The sequence below is a fragment of the Triticum dicoccoides genome, chromosome 3A (assembly GCF_002162155.2).
Source record: "Triticum dicoccoides isolate Atlit2015 ecotype Zavitan chromosome 3A, WEW_v2.0, whole genome shotgun sequence".
Taxonomy (NCBI): Eukaryota; Viridiplantae; Streptophyta; class Magnoliopsida; order Poales; family Poaceae; genus Triticum; species Triticum dicoccoides.
This window is the reverse complement of record NC_041384.1, coordinates 681674019-681689873: the sequence shown is the minus strand read 5'-3', so window position 1 is coordinate 681689873 and position 15855 is coordinate 681674019. Positions and strand designations below refer to the sequence as shown.

Sequence of the window (15855 nt, the reverse complement as noted above, 5' to 3'; positions counted from 1 at the left end):
GATCGGCTTCAGTTAGCAGTAGTAGCCAAGGAATCACTCGATCGGGTTTAGTTAACAGCCATCGATCAATCGCTCGGGTTCAGTAACGCGTAGCCTGCAGTGCAATCGCTCGGGTTCAGTTAGAGCCCAACGCCTCGCTCGGGTTCAGTTAGAGCCAACGCCTCGCACACACGCGCGTACGTGTATGAGAGAAACGCGCATCGCTCGGCGCCCGACCTCCCACCGTAACCGGGAACTCCCCGAAATTTTCCTCCCACTCGCTTCTACCATGGTTTTTTCCGTCATGGACGGCCCAAAGAATGTCATGCAGCTGTGTCTCCGGCCCGCATAAGACGAAAAGCCCATTTTCTGTCATGATTTTTTGTCATAGAAGTAGGAACCCACCACATCTATGATGATACCGGATTTTATCACAATTATCATCATAGAAGTGTCATATGTATGACAGAAAAATTATTCGTTCGGCCCAAAATGTCACGGATGTGTCTTTTTTTTGTAGTGTCTCCAACTGGTGCTTTTTAATAAGAGGGTGATGACTCAACATAAAAGTAAATAGATAAGTCCTCCGCAGAGGGAGGCAGGAATTTGTAGAGGCGTTAGAGCTCGATTTTGAAATAGGGATGAATAATATTTCGAACTATATATTTTCATTATCAACATAACAACCGAGAGATCTCGAGATTATCACCATCAAGTTGAGTATCATATTTATTGTGATGCATACCATTGAGAGAAACAATCTTCGTTTGCAACATTTGTCATGCGCATGAATGCCTCATCATCAAGACTACAAATGCACGTACACACAATCTCGCATTTTTATTCATATGGGACATGAGAAAAAGAACAGATAAAAAGGAAATTTTTTACCTTTGCGACATTTTCGTCGAGCATGTTGGAGGCGGTGGTCGCAGGCAGGTTTTCCTCCACGGCGACATGGCTTGCGATGGTGGTAGGGACGACGTGCCATCTCCGGGGGTAGTTGCCGCGGCCTGCGGCGGCATCGAAGTGGCCGAAGCAGTCGCGACCGCCTTGTTCTTTTTCACCGCCACGGTGGGGTTGCGCGCCGCCACCACGGGATTTGGCCGTGGGCCGCTTCTTCTTCTGCGCAAGCATGCTCCTACGACGGGCTGTGATGGAGTAAATCGGGTGCGACGGGCTGTGATGGAGTAAATCGGGTGCGACGGGATAGGGGCATCATGGATGCAGAAGCAGCAACGGGGAAGTTTGTAGCGCTGTCGACGACAATGGCGAGGTGCGTCAGACCAGCGGTTGGGTTGGTGGAGTTCACCATGGGGCCTGGCGGTGGCCGACGTGCGGGGGGTGGAGGAAGGGAGGGCGGGCGGCGGGAACTTTCGCTTTTTGGCGGTTGATCGTTTTACATCTGCAGATCCCAAGTAATGTATTTGCATCACTTGGTGATGCATTTCAGTCGGATGTAAAATTTGAGTATTTTTTTTCATCTACATCACTTGTTGGAGACACGTTTTGAGCCTAAGTGATGCATATTTCGGTTATTTTTACATCTACACCATCTATTGGAGATGCTCTAACTAACTCCGCGCATTCGGTTTACTTGACTCGGTTTATAGAAATTTTTGGTTTGTACGGTATTAATATTTTGATAAATATGATATGAAATTTAAATATGGTCCGGTTTCGGTATATACCAAATTATTTTTGTATGGTTTCGGTATGTATCATAAAAACCAAAGTTGACGCGAATTTGAAAATGACACATAATATTTACAAATTTATGACTTAAAAGACATATTTCTTAATTCAAATAGTATAAACTATATACAAGTATATATGCCAGCATGGATTAGATGGTTATGGACGTGGTTAGCAATCTTTTGAAGAGCAATATGACAACGTTACAAAAAATGGGATTACTAAACCTCATTTGACCAAGACTTAACCAAGTCTTTGTCAATGTTATGTTCATGAGATCTTACGTTAAGATCCGTGTGATTTTTTTAGTTTTTTTTTCTTACATGTTATGTCACTCCGAGTCGACTGGAACCTATCCATATCCTAAAAAAAGATGTGCTTAATAAGGAATCTGGCTCTTGTACCAAAAAATGACTACTTGTATGGTTGTCCATCTCAAGAAATATAAATATTTTTTTACTACGATTTATTCGGTTAACCGCTCGTTTTTAGTTATCCACCATAAAAACCAAAATTAGAACGACATGGAAAGTTCATACCATACCAAAACTGCTAGCTATAAAAACCGTAAATTTGGTTTGGTTCGGTTTATTTTGATATGGTATTTCGGTTAAGTTTATTTGCGACATGGTATTTCGGTTTGGTTTTAGAATGCACAGAGTGAGGTCTAACGATGCTGCCTCGACCTGTTCGTGTATAATGCAGCATCAATCTTGTTTCCCTTACAACGATTTTCCCGTGAGTTTTCAGCTGGTAAAATAAATAAGGCAGCTAAAAGTAAAATGAAACATACTCCTACTTTACTGACTGCCACCGGGACCCATAACCAACCACTTTCTTTTGGAGGTAATAACCAACCACTGGTGTGGAGCGAGACGGGACGAAGGCCCAATTGTGTCTCGAGCAAAGAAGGCCCCGCTGCAGGATGTGTGCGGCCCATGCGAGGGGATCAGTCGTTGCCTACACATGGAGTCGTTGTCTCAAAAAAAAAAAATGGAGCCGGTTCAACCCCCGTTGCTGCGACTTGTTTAGTCCCACACCGCTTGGCGAGGGGGAGGCGGGGCGCTGCGAGGCGGGTGGCCAGCTGTTTGAAGCATGCCTTAACCTTTTTGGTTATTATTAAGATTGGTTATTAAGATAAGAATCAAGAGCAGTATTTTTTTTTAGCATCAGTACAGACACAAGCGCTCATATACACACGCATACACTCATCCCTAGAACACACACATGCACACCCTACCCCTATGAGCACCTCCGAGAGACTGAGCCGGCATATCATCTTGAGATTTACGAAGTCACCGTAGGCGCCTCGTCGTCGACGGGAACGTCTCCTCCCACTGAAAGCGCATCGCCGGAAATCCTAAAATAAATCCAGAAATAATGCGAGCACCAGGATTTGAAAGCTGATGGGTTGGGGATACCACTGTCCACCTAACCAACTCAACCACAGGTTGATTCGCATCAAGAGCAGTATCTGCTCTGTAGTCTATTGGTGAGACTTCCATACTGACGCACTTATCTGCCGAGAATGAGGTGAAACATAAATTCTTGGCAAATAGTGTCCTCAGTATGAGATTCTGATCAGTATCTTTGTGCAAACTTTGCCGGTCATAACGAGAGCGGCGTTTCGGTGCCCGGGTGCAGATGCACCCGGTCAAAAAAAATTCATAAAATTTTTAGAAAAATTCAAAAAATTCCATAAAAAAATGAGGGTGGTAGACAATTTGATACGTGAGGTACGTTTCAATTTTCAAAACATTTGGATTTATGTGCAGCTCTCAGCAAAAAAGATTACTGAGAGCTGCACAGAAGTCCAAATGTTTTGAAAATTAAAGCGTACCTCACGCATCAAATTGTCTACCACCCTAATTTTTTTTGGATTTTTTTGAATTTTTCTAGTATTTATTTTAATTTTTTTCGTGAGCGCAGGTGCAGATGAGCTCGGGCTCAGATTTGAATTTTCGAGTCATAACGTGGTATTTCCTCTACTAATATTTTTACAGAGGGTGCATGTGGGAGTCACCCAAATTATTTTGGAGCTATTTTCAGACAGGCGTTTAGACGTGGGTTAATTTGTTTTTCAGTATGTGACCTTGTTAAACCACATGCAAAAATTCATTGCAGATCGATTAAGTAAGCGATGTACTAATTTCTGGTTTAAATAATAACCGGACTTGAAAATGCTGTAAGCTAAATTTGGCAAACTTAAAACACATAAGAGCTATAGATAAAAACAAATTGACATGGTAACTAAAGGGGGTTGGTACCGCGATAACATCAGAGTACCAAACTCACCTCTTCAGGACTGAAATTCAACTTATACCGCCGTCAGTTTCTCATTGGTCTTGTTCACCCAACCCAGATACTTAGTGGCTATTTCTTGCTGGAGGTGTTTTCTGCAGAGTTTTGGTACGGTTCTTCTCTCGTGCTTTCTTGTTGTTTTCACGTGGATTGGTTGTAACATTGTTGTTCTATGAATATATGCGTGGTTATCCTAAAAAAAAACCAGATACAATAAGTTCGTGAACTTTCCAGTCCCTCAAATCAGGTACATCACTCCTATTGGCTATTGTGAAGGTACTCAACTCTCTGCAAAAGCGCATCACACTACAAGTGGGAATGGTTAATCTATAGGCATCACAACATATCACTAATCAATACGGACATCAGTAGTGCTAAGGAAATACCATAAAATCCTTGTTTTATTCCCTTTTATATATGATATGATATGCATACAAGATACAGATAACAAGAGCACTTGTTTTCCAAATTCATAAAAAAAAAGGGCAACCTGGTGCATGTAGCTCCCGCTTGCGCAGGGTCCGACCACTTTGGGTCTATAGTACGCAGCCTTTCCCTACATTTCTATAAGAGGCTTTTTCCAGGACTTGAACCCATGACCTCATGGTCACAAGGCAGCAGCTTTACCACTGCGCCAAGGCTCCCCTTTTGTTTTCCAAATTCATAGATTGTACTATTTCTTGTCTACATTCTACCATCTCACTTTCATTCTCAGGTGGCTAGGGTTCACATATAAATTTTCGCCCATGATGAAGATCATCAGAGCTTAGAGAAAACAGGCTTCCGCTTCTCCATGAAAGCTTTGATGGCCTCCATCAGGTCATTAGATCTCAGCATTCCAGAGTTCCAAGTCGCTACATGCTCCAGGCCCTGCTCTACTGTGATATCTCTGCTTCTCAGTAGAACTGCCTTCGTTCCCATCACTGCGTTTGCCGACTTCTCTGATATTTCTGAAACAATGAAAAAAAAAATGTCTCTTGGTCCATCATAGGTCGCAGCTTGTTGAGTTACATAGTTGATGGAGAAAAAGTGGTAGGCATAGTTAACAAGAAACTGGTTTGCACAGGGACGTCTTGTGCATGAATCTGAATTATGGTAACACCCTATGAACATGGAACAGTCAGACCTACATATGTGCATCTACTTACAACTTGGATGAACAAATCCAACTTGCTTCTGGCTCGATAGAGGGGCGACACTAGTGAATTGTGAACCCTTTTAAACCATTATACAATGCTTCATTTGATTGATTCAAGTGCATCTGACTTCAAACTAACAACACTAACTATATGACCCAAACTTTCCAGTACACTTCTCATGATGTTGGGAAATGGAGCACAGCGCCTCTGCAGCCAATCAAGAGAGTGGTGGATTTTGCTGCTTAATGTAGTAAGAGAAACATTTAACCCTGCACTTATAGGACACCAAGCACACTATAGCAAATGCACAAAAACCAGGAAATGAGAATATAGATGGATCTTTAGGAAAGCTGGGTGAGTTGGAATTCTAGAAAGCCTGTGAAAAGTTTAAGCTGAACTAGAGATACTATGCTAAAATAACAGAAGGCCACCAACCAATTGTATTTAAAGACACAATTCATGCGTGCTGTTAATGTTACTAACATGAAGTTTAACCTCAATTTTTCCAGAATCAACAGGTTCTGACTAACATAAAATCAAATATTATCCAGCCAAATGGATCTACCGATTCCAGTTAGATCAACTGCAATCAGAGTATAAATAAGTTTATCAACAACATATACACAGATACCCAAGAGAGACACCCTTGTTCATTTTGTTGCCGACATGACCTACATAATGATGTCATGACATCTCAAGTTCTCAACTCCAAACAAGGACTGTTTTGTAGGTTGTGAAATTCCAGGTGACATCCTTTATTAGTTTGAACTTGGAATTGCACAATTCATGTTAAACATTTTGGCAGAGTACAGAGGCAAAGAAAGAACAGCAGAGAGAAATTATACCTTTGGCGATCTTCGCAACACCAGCATCCAGCTCCTGCTTGGAATCGAACACCCTGCTGACCAGCCCCATCTCCTTGGCCTCCGCGGCGGTGATCCTGCGGCCCGTGAGGGCTAGGTCTGCGGCGTTCCCGTAGCCGACGATCCGCGGCAGGCGCTGGAGCGCGCCGAGGTCGGCAACGATGGCCATGTCCACCTCCTTGAGCACGAACGTGGCGTCCTTTGAGCAGTAGCGTATGTCGCAGGCGGCGACGAGGTCGACGCCGCCGCCGACGCAGGCGCCGTGCACGGCCGCGATGACGGGCTTCCGGCACAGCTCGACGGCGGTGAGCGCGGCCTGCATGCCGAGGATGGCGCGGCGGAGCCCCTCGGCCGCGGCCGCGGGGTCGGCGCCCCGGCTGAAGGGCGCGGTGAGCGGGTTCCCGGGCCCGCCGAGCTCGATGCCCGCGCAGAAGTGGGGGCCCGCGGCGGAGAGCACGACGGCGCGCGCGGCGGGGACGCGGTCGAGCAGCGCCATGGCGCGCGGGATCTCCGCGAAGGAGTCCGGGCTGAGCGCGTTGCGCTGCGCGGGGCGGCTGAGGCGCACCTCGTAGACCGCGGCCGCCGGGTCCGGCCGCGTCACGGCCAGGGCCTTGAAGCCCCGCCGCAGCTCCGCCTCCGCGTCCGACGCGCCGCCGCTGGCCATCTGAGCTCCTCCGCCGTGTGCGTGGCGTGTGCCGTGTGGGGATTAAACTCTAGCCGCCTGGGCTGCTCTGCTGACTCCGCTGCAGCTAATATGAAGGAAGGAAGCCATCATCATAGTGGTAAATACCGAAGCTAATCCTCTCTTGTTTTTCTTGTGCGGACGCAACGAGATTGCTAGATAAGATAAGCAGCTCGGAAATCATCAGAAAAAATTAACCTGTCGAAAGCTCCTAACGATGCTGCCTCGGCCCGGCCGCAGTACAATCCAGCCTCAGTCTTGTTCTTTTCACAGCGATTTTCCATGAGTTTTCATCAGCTGGTAAAAGTAAAAATGAAGCATACTTTACTGACTGCCACCGGGACCCATGACCCACTGGTGTCTTTTTTTTTCTTTAGAAAACCATGACCCACCGGTGCCGAGCGAGACGGGACGAAGGCCCACCTGTGCGTCTCAAGGAAAGAAAGGCCCGCTTCAGGATCTTTACGGCCCATGCGAGGGGATTGGCGAGCCACGGAGGCAGTTCACCCCGGTCGCTGCGACTCGTTTAGTCCCACATTGCTTGGCGAGGGAGGCGGGGCGCTGCGAGGCTATAAAGAGCAGGGGTGGCCGGCGGGTTGAAGCATATCTTTCTCGGCCTTTTGACTAAGATCAAGTGTAGTATTTGTTCTTATCAGTTTAATATCTGATACGTGGACCATGTGTCCACAATGATATTAAATTTATTTTTTATGAAAAAGGGTCCATCATAATGGCTTGCCATTGGGACAAGCCATTGGGACCCTTGGTTGCCCAGTGCGTTGCATTATTGCCTGGGCAGGTGCACCCCAACCAAATTAATTAAAATTTATGTAATGCAGCTTTAATTCAGTGTTGATTGAAGCTGCTGACATGCGGGCGCGGCTTGCTCTCCCTCAGCGCCGTGTTGATCTGCTCGTGCGCGTCTTCCAGGTTTGCTCACCACAGCCTGAGTCGAGAAACAGGCAGTGTGGAGTAGCTGCTGAGCTTGCTAGCGGCGCGTTGTCTCGCGTGCAGCCTATGTCCAGGTCGTTGCTAGTACACGGTCGGCCCGTTGTTGGGTTTCACAAGTCTGTACTCCTTTTCTTTTTGACACAAGTCTGTTTTCCTGAAGGTTGTTCCTAATGCGACGTCGTCTGCGTTTTTCCATATCTTTTCACATGTATGTGCCATCACTCAGTTCTAGTTGTTATTTTTTTCAAACTCCCATTTGACTTCTAGTGCTCATTTTTTTGTTTGTTTTTGTTTTATTTTCCTGTTTCATTATTGTTTTAAATTATGTAGTATTTTAAATTCATCATTTTTGTTTTTATATATATTTTCAATTTTCACCCTTTTCATTTTTTATTCTTCATTTATTCATTTAAAATTCATGAAATTGTTTTCACTTTGTCACATGTTCGCCTTAAATGTCGTGCAAATCTTGATTACGGTTTACTTTATCACGCGTGTTTTGTGTCGCATAGTGTGTTTGGTGTCTACTTGTCGACTTGCTCGCATGTGCGTCTTTTGTTGGGCGTTTCCACGGCGCGGTCTTGGATCCCATTTCGATCATGTTCGCACAAACTCGATCATGCATGTCCGTGTCAGCTTGTTCTTTTTTGTGGCACGTCCTCTTGTCCTGTTTGTTTTGTGTTGTCGCATTTATTTTCACATGCCCCTATGTATGTCGTCGTTTGGGGGGCTTAACTATGAAGCTTATCCCCCATATTCTCACTGACCGACCTTTGACTCCTATTATTTTGCCTGTATTTTATTTTTCATCCCAGTTATAGGTCCATCATTGACATGCAACTGGTCTGTAGTTTGTTTCATCCTAGTTACAAGTCAATCATTGACTCGCAACTGGGCTCATAGTTTCGTAGTTGTCCCAGGTGCAAGTATGCCCTCAACTCGCAGCTGGAGTATGTATTTTTGTTTTTTATCCCAGTTTCAGGTCAATCATTGGCACGCAACTCGACATGTAGTTTGTTTCATCCTAATTACAAGTTGACCCTTAACTTGCAACTAGTCTCGTAGTTTTGTAGTTGTCCCGATTCCAAGTCCACCCATGACTCGCAACTGGGCTCATAGGTCTTCGAATTGCAAGTGCACCCTCGACTCGCAACCAGAGCATGTGTTTTTATTTTTTATCCCAGTTGCAGGTCCATCATCGATGCGCAACTGGGCGTGTATGTTGTCTCGTCCTAGTTGCAAGTTGACCCTTGACTTGCAACTAGGCTCGTAGTTTCGTAGTTGTCTTAGGTGCAAGTCCATCCTTGACTTGCAACTGTGCTCATTGTTGTCCGAGTTGCAAGCCCACCCCGACTCGCATCCGGAGTATGTGTTTTTTGTTTTTCGTCCAAGTTGCAGGTCCATTGTTGACATGCAACTTGGCATGTAATTTGTCTCATCCTAGTTGCAAGTTGATCAATCATTTGCAACTGGGTTCGTAGTTTCATAGTTGTCCCAGGTGCAAGTCCATTCTTGACTCGCAACTAGGCTCATAGTTGTCCGAGTTGCAAACCCACCCTCGACTCGCAACCGAAGAATGTGTTTTTGTTTTTCATTCTAGTTGTAGGTCCATCATTAGCACGCAAGTGAGCATGTAGTTTATTTCATCCTAGTCGCAAGTCGACCCTTAACTCGCAACTGGACTGTAGTTTCATAATTTTCCCGGTTGCAAGTCCACCCTTGACTCGCAACTGGACTCATAGTTGTCCGAGTTGCAAGCACACCCTCGACTTACAACCAGAGCATGTGTTTTTTATTTTTCATCCTAGTTGCAGGTCCATCATTGACACACAACTGGGCGTGTATGTTGTCTCATCCTAGTTGCAAGTCGACACTTGACTTGCTACTGGGCTCGTAGTTTTGTAGTTGTCCCAGGTACAAGTCCACCTTTGACTCGCAACTGGACTCATAATTGTCCGAGTTGCAAGCCCACCCTCGACTCGCAACCGAAGAATGTGTTTTTTTTTTCATCCCAGTTGCAGGTCCATCATTGACATGCAACTGGGCATGTAGTTGTTGGAAATATGCCCTAGAGGCAATAATAAAATGGTTATTATTATATTTCTTTGTTCATGATAATTGTCTATTGTTCATGCTATAATTGTGTTATCCGGAAATCGTAATACATGTGTGAATACATAGACCACAACACGTCCCTAGTGAGCCTCTAGTTGACTAGCTCGTTGATCAAAAGATAGTCATGGTTTCCTGACTATGGACATTGGATGTCATTGATAACGGGATCACATCATTAGGAGAATGATGTGATGGACAAGACCCAATCCTAAGCATAGCTCAAAGATCGTGTAGTTCGTTTGCTGTAGCTTTTCCGAATGTCAAGTATCATTTCCTTAGACCATGAGATTGTGCAACTCCCGGATACCGTAGGAGTGCTTTGGGTGTGCCAAACGTCACAACGTAACTGGGTGACTATAAAGGTACACTACAGGTATCTCCGAAAGTATCTGTTGGGTTGGCACGAATCGAGACTGGGATTTGTCACTCCGTATAACGGAGAGGTATCTCTGGGCCCACTCGGTAATGCATCATCATAATGAGCTCAATGTGACCAAGTGGTTGATCACGGGATCATGCATTACGGTACGAGTAAAGTGACTTGCCAGTAACGAGATTGAACGAGGTATTGGGATACCGACGATCGAGTCTCGGGCAAGTAACGTACCGATTGACAAAGGGAATTGTATACGGATTGATTGAATCCTCGACATCGTGGTTCATCCAATGAGATCATCGTGGAGCATGTGGAAGCCAACATGGGTATCCAAATCCCGCTGTTGGTTCTTGACCGGAGAGGCGTCTCGGTCATGTCTGCATGTCTCCCAAACCCGTAGGGTCTACACACTTAAGGTTCGGTGACGCTAGGGTTGTAGAGATATTAGTATGCAGTAACCCGAAAGTTGTTCGGAGTCCCGGATGAGATCCCGGACGTCACGAGGAGTTCCGGAATGGTCCGGAGGTGAAGATTTATATACAGGAAGTCCAGTTTTGGCCATCGGGAAGGTTTCGTGGGTCGCCGGTATTGTACCGGGACCACCGGAAGGGTCCCGGGGGTCCACCGGGTGAGGCCACCTATCCTGGAGGACCCCATGGGCTGAATTGGGAGGGGAACCAGCCCCTAGTGGGCTGGTGCGCCCCCCTTGGGCCTCCCCTGCGCCTAGGGTTGGGAAACCCTAGGGGTGGGGGCGCCCCCCCCTTGGCTTGGGGGGGGAAGCCATCCCTTGGCCGCCGCCCCCTTGGAGATCCATCTCCCTAGGGCCGCCCCCAAGGCCCCTATATAAAGAGGGGGGGAGGGCAGCTGCACACCCTTGCTCTTGGCGCCTCCCTCTCCCTCCGTAACACCTCTCCTCCCCGCTTGCGCTTGGCGAAGTCCTGCCGGGATCCTGCATACATCCATCACCACGCCGTCGTGCTGCTGGATCTTCATCAACCTCTCCTTCCCCCTTGCTGGATCAAGTTGGACGAGACATCTTTCCAACCGTACGTGTGTTGAACGCGGAGGTGCCGTCCGTTCGGCACTAGGTCATCGGTGATTTGGATCACGTCGAGTACGACTCCATCAACCCCGTTCTCTTGAACGCTTTCGTGCGCGATCTACAAGGGTATGTAGATGCACTCCTCTCCCCCTCGTTGCTAGATGACTCCATAGATTGATCTTGGTGATGCGTAGAAAATTTTAAAATTCTGCTACGTTCCCCAACAGTAGTTTGTCTCATCCTAGTTGCAAGTCGATCAATGACTCATAACTGGGCTCGTAGTTTCATAGTTGTCCGAGTTGCAAGCCCACCCTCGACTCGCAAACGGAGAATGTGTTTTTGTTTTTCATCCCAATTGTAGGTCCATCATTGACACGCAACTAGGTGTGTAGTTTGTCTCACCCTAGTTGCAAGTCGATCAATGACTCGCAACTGGGCTCGTAGTTGTCAGACTTGCAAGCCCACCCTCGACCTGCAACTGGAGCAGGTGTTTTGTTTTTCATCCCAATTGCATGTTCACTCTTGACTCGCAACTAGGCGCATAGCTTGTTTCGTCCCAGTTGCAAGTCGAACCTTGACTCGCAACTGGCTCGTAGTTTCATAGTTGTCCTAGGTGCAAGTCCCCCTCGACTCACAACTTGTCCAAGTTGCAAGACCACCCTCTACCCACAACTAAAGCATGTGTTTTGTTTTTAGTCCTAGTTGCAAGTCTACCTTTTATCGCAACTAGCTCATAGGTTGAATACGTGAACATTTTTGAAACCACAAACATTTCTTGAATATGTGAACATTTTTTGGGTTTTCTAACGGGTTTGTTATTTTCCCCTTACATTTATTTATTTATTTTATAAATTTTCAATGTGCATTTTGAAAATTTTAGTGTGTGATGGTAAAAGGTTTACCCTAGATATATTAAACAAAGTTCACCGTACAAAGGAAAAAAAGTCAATGTATATTAAAAAAGTTAAATCATATATTAAATTATTGTTCAGTGTGTATTCGAAGAAATAATGTTCACTGTATATGATAAAATGTTTAGTCTATATTTGAAAAAATATTCAACATATATTAGAAAAAATATAATACAAAAAATATAAAAAGAAAAATGCTGGAAGGAAGTCAGAAGAAACACTAAACCTGAAAGAGAAAAAGAAAGAAATTATAAAAAGAAAAAAAAGAAAAAAAATACAGAGTGCAGTACTGCCTTCTCTTTTGAGCAAAAAGTGTACTATTGCGTGAAATACAAAGAAAACAAATGAAAAGGAGGTAGCGACCAAGGAGAAGCACTAGGCCTGGCCCATGCGAGCACGCTCTGGGTGGCCCTGGTTTACTCATGCTGGCTGATTCTCAAAAAAAAAAAATCACGCTGGGATTGACAGACAAAACAACAACAAACAAAGAAAAGGCAACAAACAAGTGCTAAAAGAATCAACTTAGATGTGACATAGTTATCTCACATCTAGATGAGTCCTAGACACACCCAATTCCTAAAACTGAGTGGTGTATATAACAACTGAAGTCACATCTGTTTTCCGCCTATTTTCTCATTTTATTTTTATCCACAAAATTGATGAATGAAAATTGCCTCGCAATCCATGAAGCTTTCACGCAGTGCAATGAGGACAGATTAATGTTGGAATATTACTATGAGAATAACAATTATTTGCTACGAACATATTGTCTTAACTTTTCAAAATGTAAGACGTTATTATAGGATTTTTCTTGAGACGAAGGTAGTAATTACATTTGAGTAGACCTTCTCCGGCGCGAAAACTGTTCGAAGAGAAAAGGTTCATGCATGGAGTACGTTGTGTGTTTTCTTTGTCCCTGTTTTGCACTGCGTTATCATAGAAATATTACGTAATAAGAGTCAAACCAAAAGGTTTATTTTGAAACTTATGGCACACTAAACAATGTATTGAATCGATGGTATAGCCCTTTCGAACCGATTGGGGGAGGAGGGGGGGGGACCAGTAGCGGTGGCACTCCACTCGAGGAGGAGGAAGGACACCGGGGTGACGATGCACGTTACAGAGGGACGATTCCCTTGACAAAGAGGGTCATCATATCACAAAGAAGACGTCAGGCAATGTGGCTCGCCTTGGCGAGGAGTTTGGCTCAGCGGAGCAACAACGTGAAGTGAGCACCAACCGCACACAATAAGAAGGAAATGGCTTAATTTTTTTATTGGGGGAAAGGGGGATGGGAGAGTGTGTGCTCTTCCCCGACACCACCACTCATATCACACATCGCCGACAAAGTCACCAACTATAGCTGCCACCTCTCTGTTGGCTCGATCATATCAAGAGGAATTTAGAGACGGAAAGAGGCAAGTACGGATGGAAAATAATACTCCCTTCGTCCTGAATTACTTGCCGCAGAAATGAATAATAATGAATGTATTTAGAACTAAAATACATCTAAACACATCTATTTATGCGACAAGTAATTCGGACAGACGGAGCATGCTAGCTGAGCTCAATGGTCGGCTTAAGTCAAAATTTAGTGAGTCACTATCTTGTCAATGGTACATGGGCCTAGTTTGTCGGATTTCTCATCAACGGTTAACCAAACAAATTTGGATTATGTTTCCACTGCTAGCTCAGAAGTTGCGTGTATTCCAAATCGCTTGAACTTGTGGGTTTATGTTACTTTCACTCTAAAGGCTCTTAATTATTTTATTCTTTTCCCGCAAAAAGAATGTATTTTTGAATTTTTCTCCATTTGTTCTGATATCATATAATGTTGTACTACACCCATGAACAAGATAAGTGGGTCGCTCAGCCACAACTTTATCAAAACAAATGGCCATTTTATTGTGAACTCTGTTTGTAGAAAAATGAAATCTACCTATGTTTACACTAGTTCGAGGCGGCCGAATCAAGAAGCTCTTCAACTTCCAGCCACTTAAATTAGTTGGCAGCCGCGGCAATAGCAGCCCAGATAGCCCGCAACTTCCCGGCGTAGTCCACTAGGCTCTTGATGGGCGACGCCTTCTCGGCCGTCTCCGTCTCCGCGAACCTTCCAGCCCAGGCGGCCAGGCGCGGAGTCCTGCCGGCGTCGATGATCATCACGCCGAACATCTCGCGCAGCGCCTCGAACCAGAAGAGGTGGCACCCGAGCGCGAGGTCGAGGTACCCGACGGAGTCGCCCGCGAAGAAGGCCTTGCCGCCAGAGCACTCGGCAAAGGCGTCCTCCAAGGGCCTGACCGCCGCGAGCGCGGCGTCGAGCCTCTCCGCCCGCTCCTCATCGGTGGTCGCGCGCAGGATGCCTAACATCGCGGTGACCAACCTGTCGTCGACGTAGGCGGCCCAGAAGCGCGCGACGGCGCGGCCGTGGGGGTCGGCGGGGAGGAGCGGGGCCGCGCCGGCCCAGACCTCGTCGACGTACTCGACGATGGCTAGCGACTCGCAGACGGGCCTGCCGGCGTGGAGGAGCACGGGGACCTTCTTGCGCACTGGGTTGGAGGCGAGGAGGAGGTCGCCCTTGTCGAACACGTCCTGCTCCAGGTCCTCGTAGCTCACGCCCTTGAGGTGCAGCGCCATGCGCACGCGGACCGCGAACGGGCTCACCACCGTGCCCAGCAGCTTCACGCCGTCTCCTTCGCCGGCCATCGTTTTCGACCGATCTCTTCCTCTCGCGATTAAACTATTTACCAGAGGACCACGGTGCTCTGAACTGAATTTGCAAGTGGGTATGATAATACGAGTATCTTCGTCGTCCTTCTTGTTAATTTATAGAGGCAGAAATTAGGCTGACCAGTTGGTGGTAGAGAAGCTGCTAGAGCCACGGGTCCGTGATTATGTGCGTCGCCATTGGCGTGTGCGGCATGCTTGCACGGAAGAGCCGACTCGTTGCAAGTGTCGGCTCTCACTCGCCGGAAGAAGGTTGACTCGCTTGGCGTCACACGTGACGCTTCAGTGTTTGACGAATTTGCTTTTGTTTTCTTTGCCAATAAAGCGCTTAATATGTTCAGAGTGATTACGAAGATGTTTTTTTTTTTAACAAGCAAAGGCACCGAAGTGCCAAATTCATTCAGCTCGTAGAGAAAGTACAAAGAGAATTACATAGATCTGCTGAAGATGTAGAGAGGAGTAGCAGTAGTATCTAGAAAAGAGAGCTGAAGAAAGACCCTATATGAGGCAAAGAGGGAATGACCACTACACCATGATCAACATGGTCAGAACTAGCACAGGAACACTCTAGCACAAGAACACTCTGAATCTGAAACTCTGAATTGCTGTTGTCTTTTGCTTCACTGCCATCTTTCTTGAAGCAAGCATGTCAAGGTCCTGTAGAAATAGCAAAATACATCTGCAACCAAGATGAAAACCCTGCAAAATAAGAAACTGATGTACTCCAGCTTCGCGATATAGCATCAAACTCCAGAGATCTGCAAACGAATAAAAACCAAGCACAACACAAAGTACAGAGAGAAGGCAGAGCTCGAGAAGAAACAAAGAACAAGCCCAGGCTACCATCTATAACTGAGATAAAAACTTGCCACACCAAAACCTACAGGGAGAAAATTAATAACAGTGAACTGTATGAATTCTAAAGCCCTGAATCTAAAATTTTTCAAGAAGAGGCAGTATTGGGCAAAGACCATAATTGTGTCTTGCAACAAAACAAGAAAGTCGAGTGTCGCCAATAGCACGGAAAACTTGTTGAGCAAGATTATGAGCAATACCATTGATCTCCCTAGAAATGTG

The 15855-nt window shown here is 45.9% G+C and overlaps 2 protein-coding genes and 1 non-coding gene across 4 annotated transcripts; 1 reads left to right on the top strand and 2 right to left on the bottom strand.

Moving 5' to 3' along the window:
• Positions 1-4690: 4690 nt before the first annotated feature.
• LOC119270157 (delta(3,5)-Delta(2,4)-dienoyl-CoA isomerase, peroxisomal-like) lies at positions 4691-7186 on the bottom strand. 2 transcript variants are annotated; one of them, XM_037552127.1, is made up of 4 exons: positions 7052-7186; positions 6858-6956; positions 5960-6726; positions 4691-4925 (listed from the first exon to the last, which is right to left on the bottom strand). In XM_037552127.1, exons 3-4 carry the CDS (start codon positions 6639-6641, stop codon positions 4735-4737), a joined length of 873 nt encoding a protein of 290 aa, XP_037408024.1. In that variant the 5' UTR covers positions 6642-6726; positions 6858-6956; positions 7052-7186; the 3' UTR covers positions 4691-4734. The 2 variants fall into 2 exon arrangements, with proteins under 2 accessions (XP_037408024.1, XP_037408025.1); XM_037552128.1 differs by lacking the exons at positions 6858-6956; positions 7052-7186 and having other exon boundaries at positions 5960-6770.
• A 76-nt stretch (positions 7187-7262) lies between these two features.
• LOC119273775 lies at positions 7263-7465 on the top strand. The gene has a single exon (XR_005134971.1). It is a non-coding gene; the product is annotated as a U2 spliceosomal RNA (small nuclear RNA).
• Positions 7466-13867: 6402 nt separating this feature from the next.
• On the bottom strand, positions 13868-14841 carry LOC119272831 (probable glutathione S-transferase GSTU6). Its single transcript, XM_037554207.1, has one exon. The coding sequence runs from the start codon at positions 14755-14757 to the stop codon at positions 14056-14058; it is 702 nt and encodes a 233-aa protein (XP_037410104.1). The 5' UTR covers positions 14758-14841; the 3' UTR covers positions 13868-14055.
• Positions 14842-15855: the final 1014 nt, after the last annotated feature.

Coding starts and splice junctions, on each gene's coding strand:
- LOC119270157 (XM_037552127.1), bottom strand. CDS start 6,641: ATGGCCAGCGGCGGCGCGTCGGACGCGGAGGCGGAGCTGCGGCGGGGC. Junction 4,926..5,959: donor TGTTGCGAAGATCGCCAAAG/GTATAATTTCTC, acceptor TCATTGTTTCAG/AAATATCAGAGAAGTCGGCA.
- LOC119272831 (XM_037554207.1), bottom strand. CDS start 14,757: ATGGCCGGCGAAGGAGACGGCGTGAAGCTGCTGGGCACGGTGGTGAGC.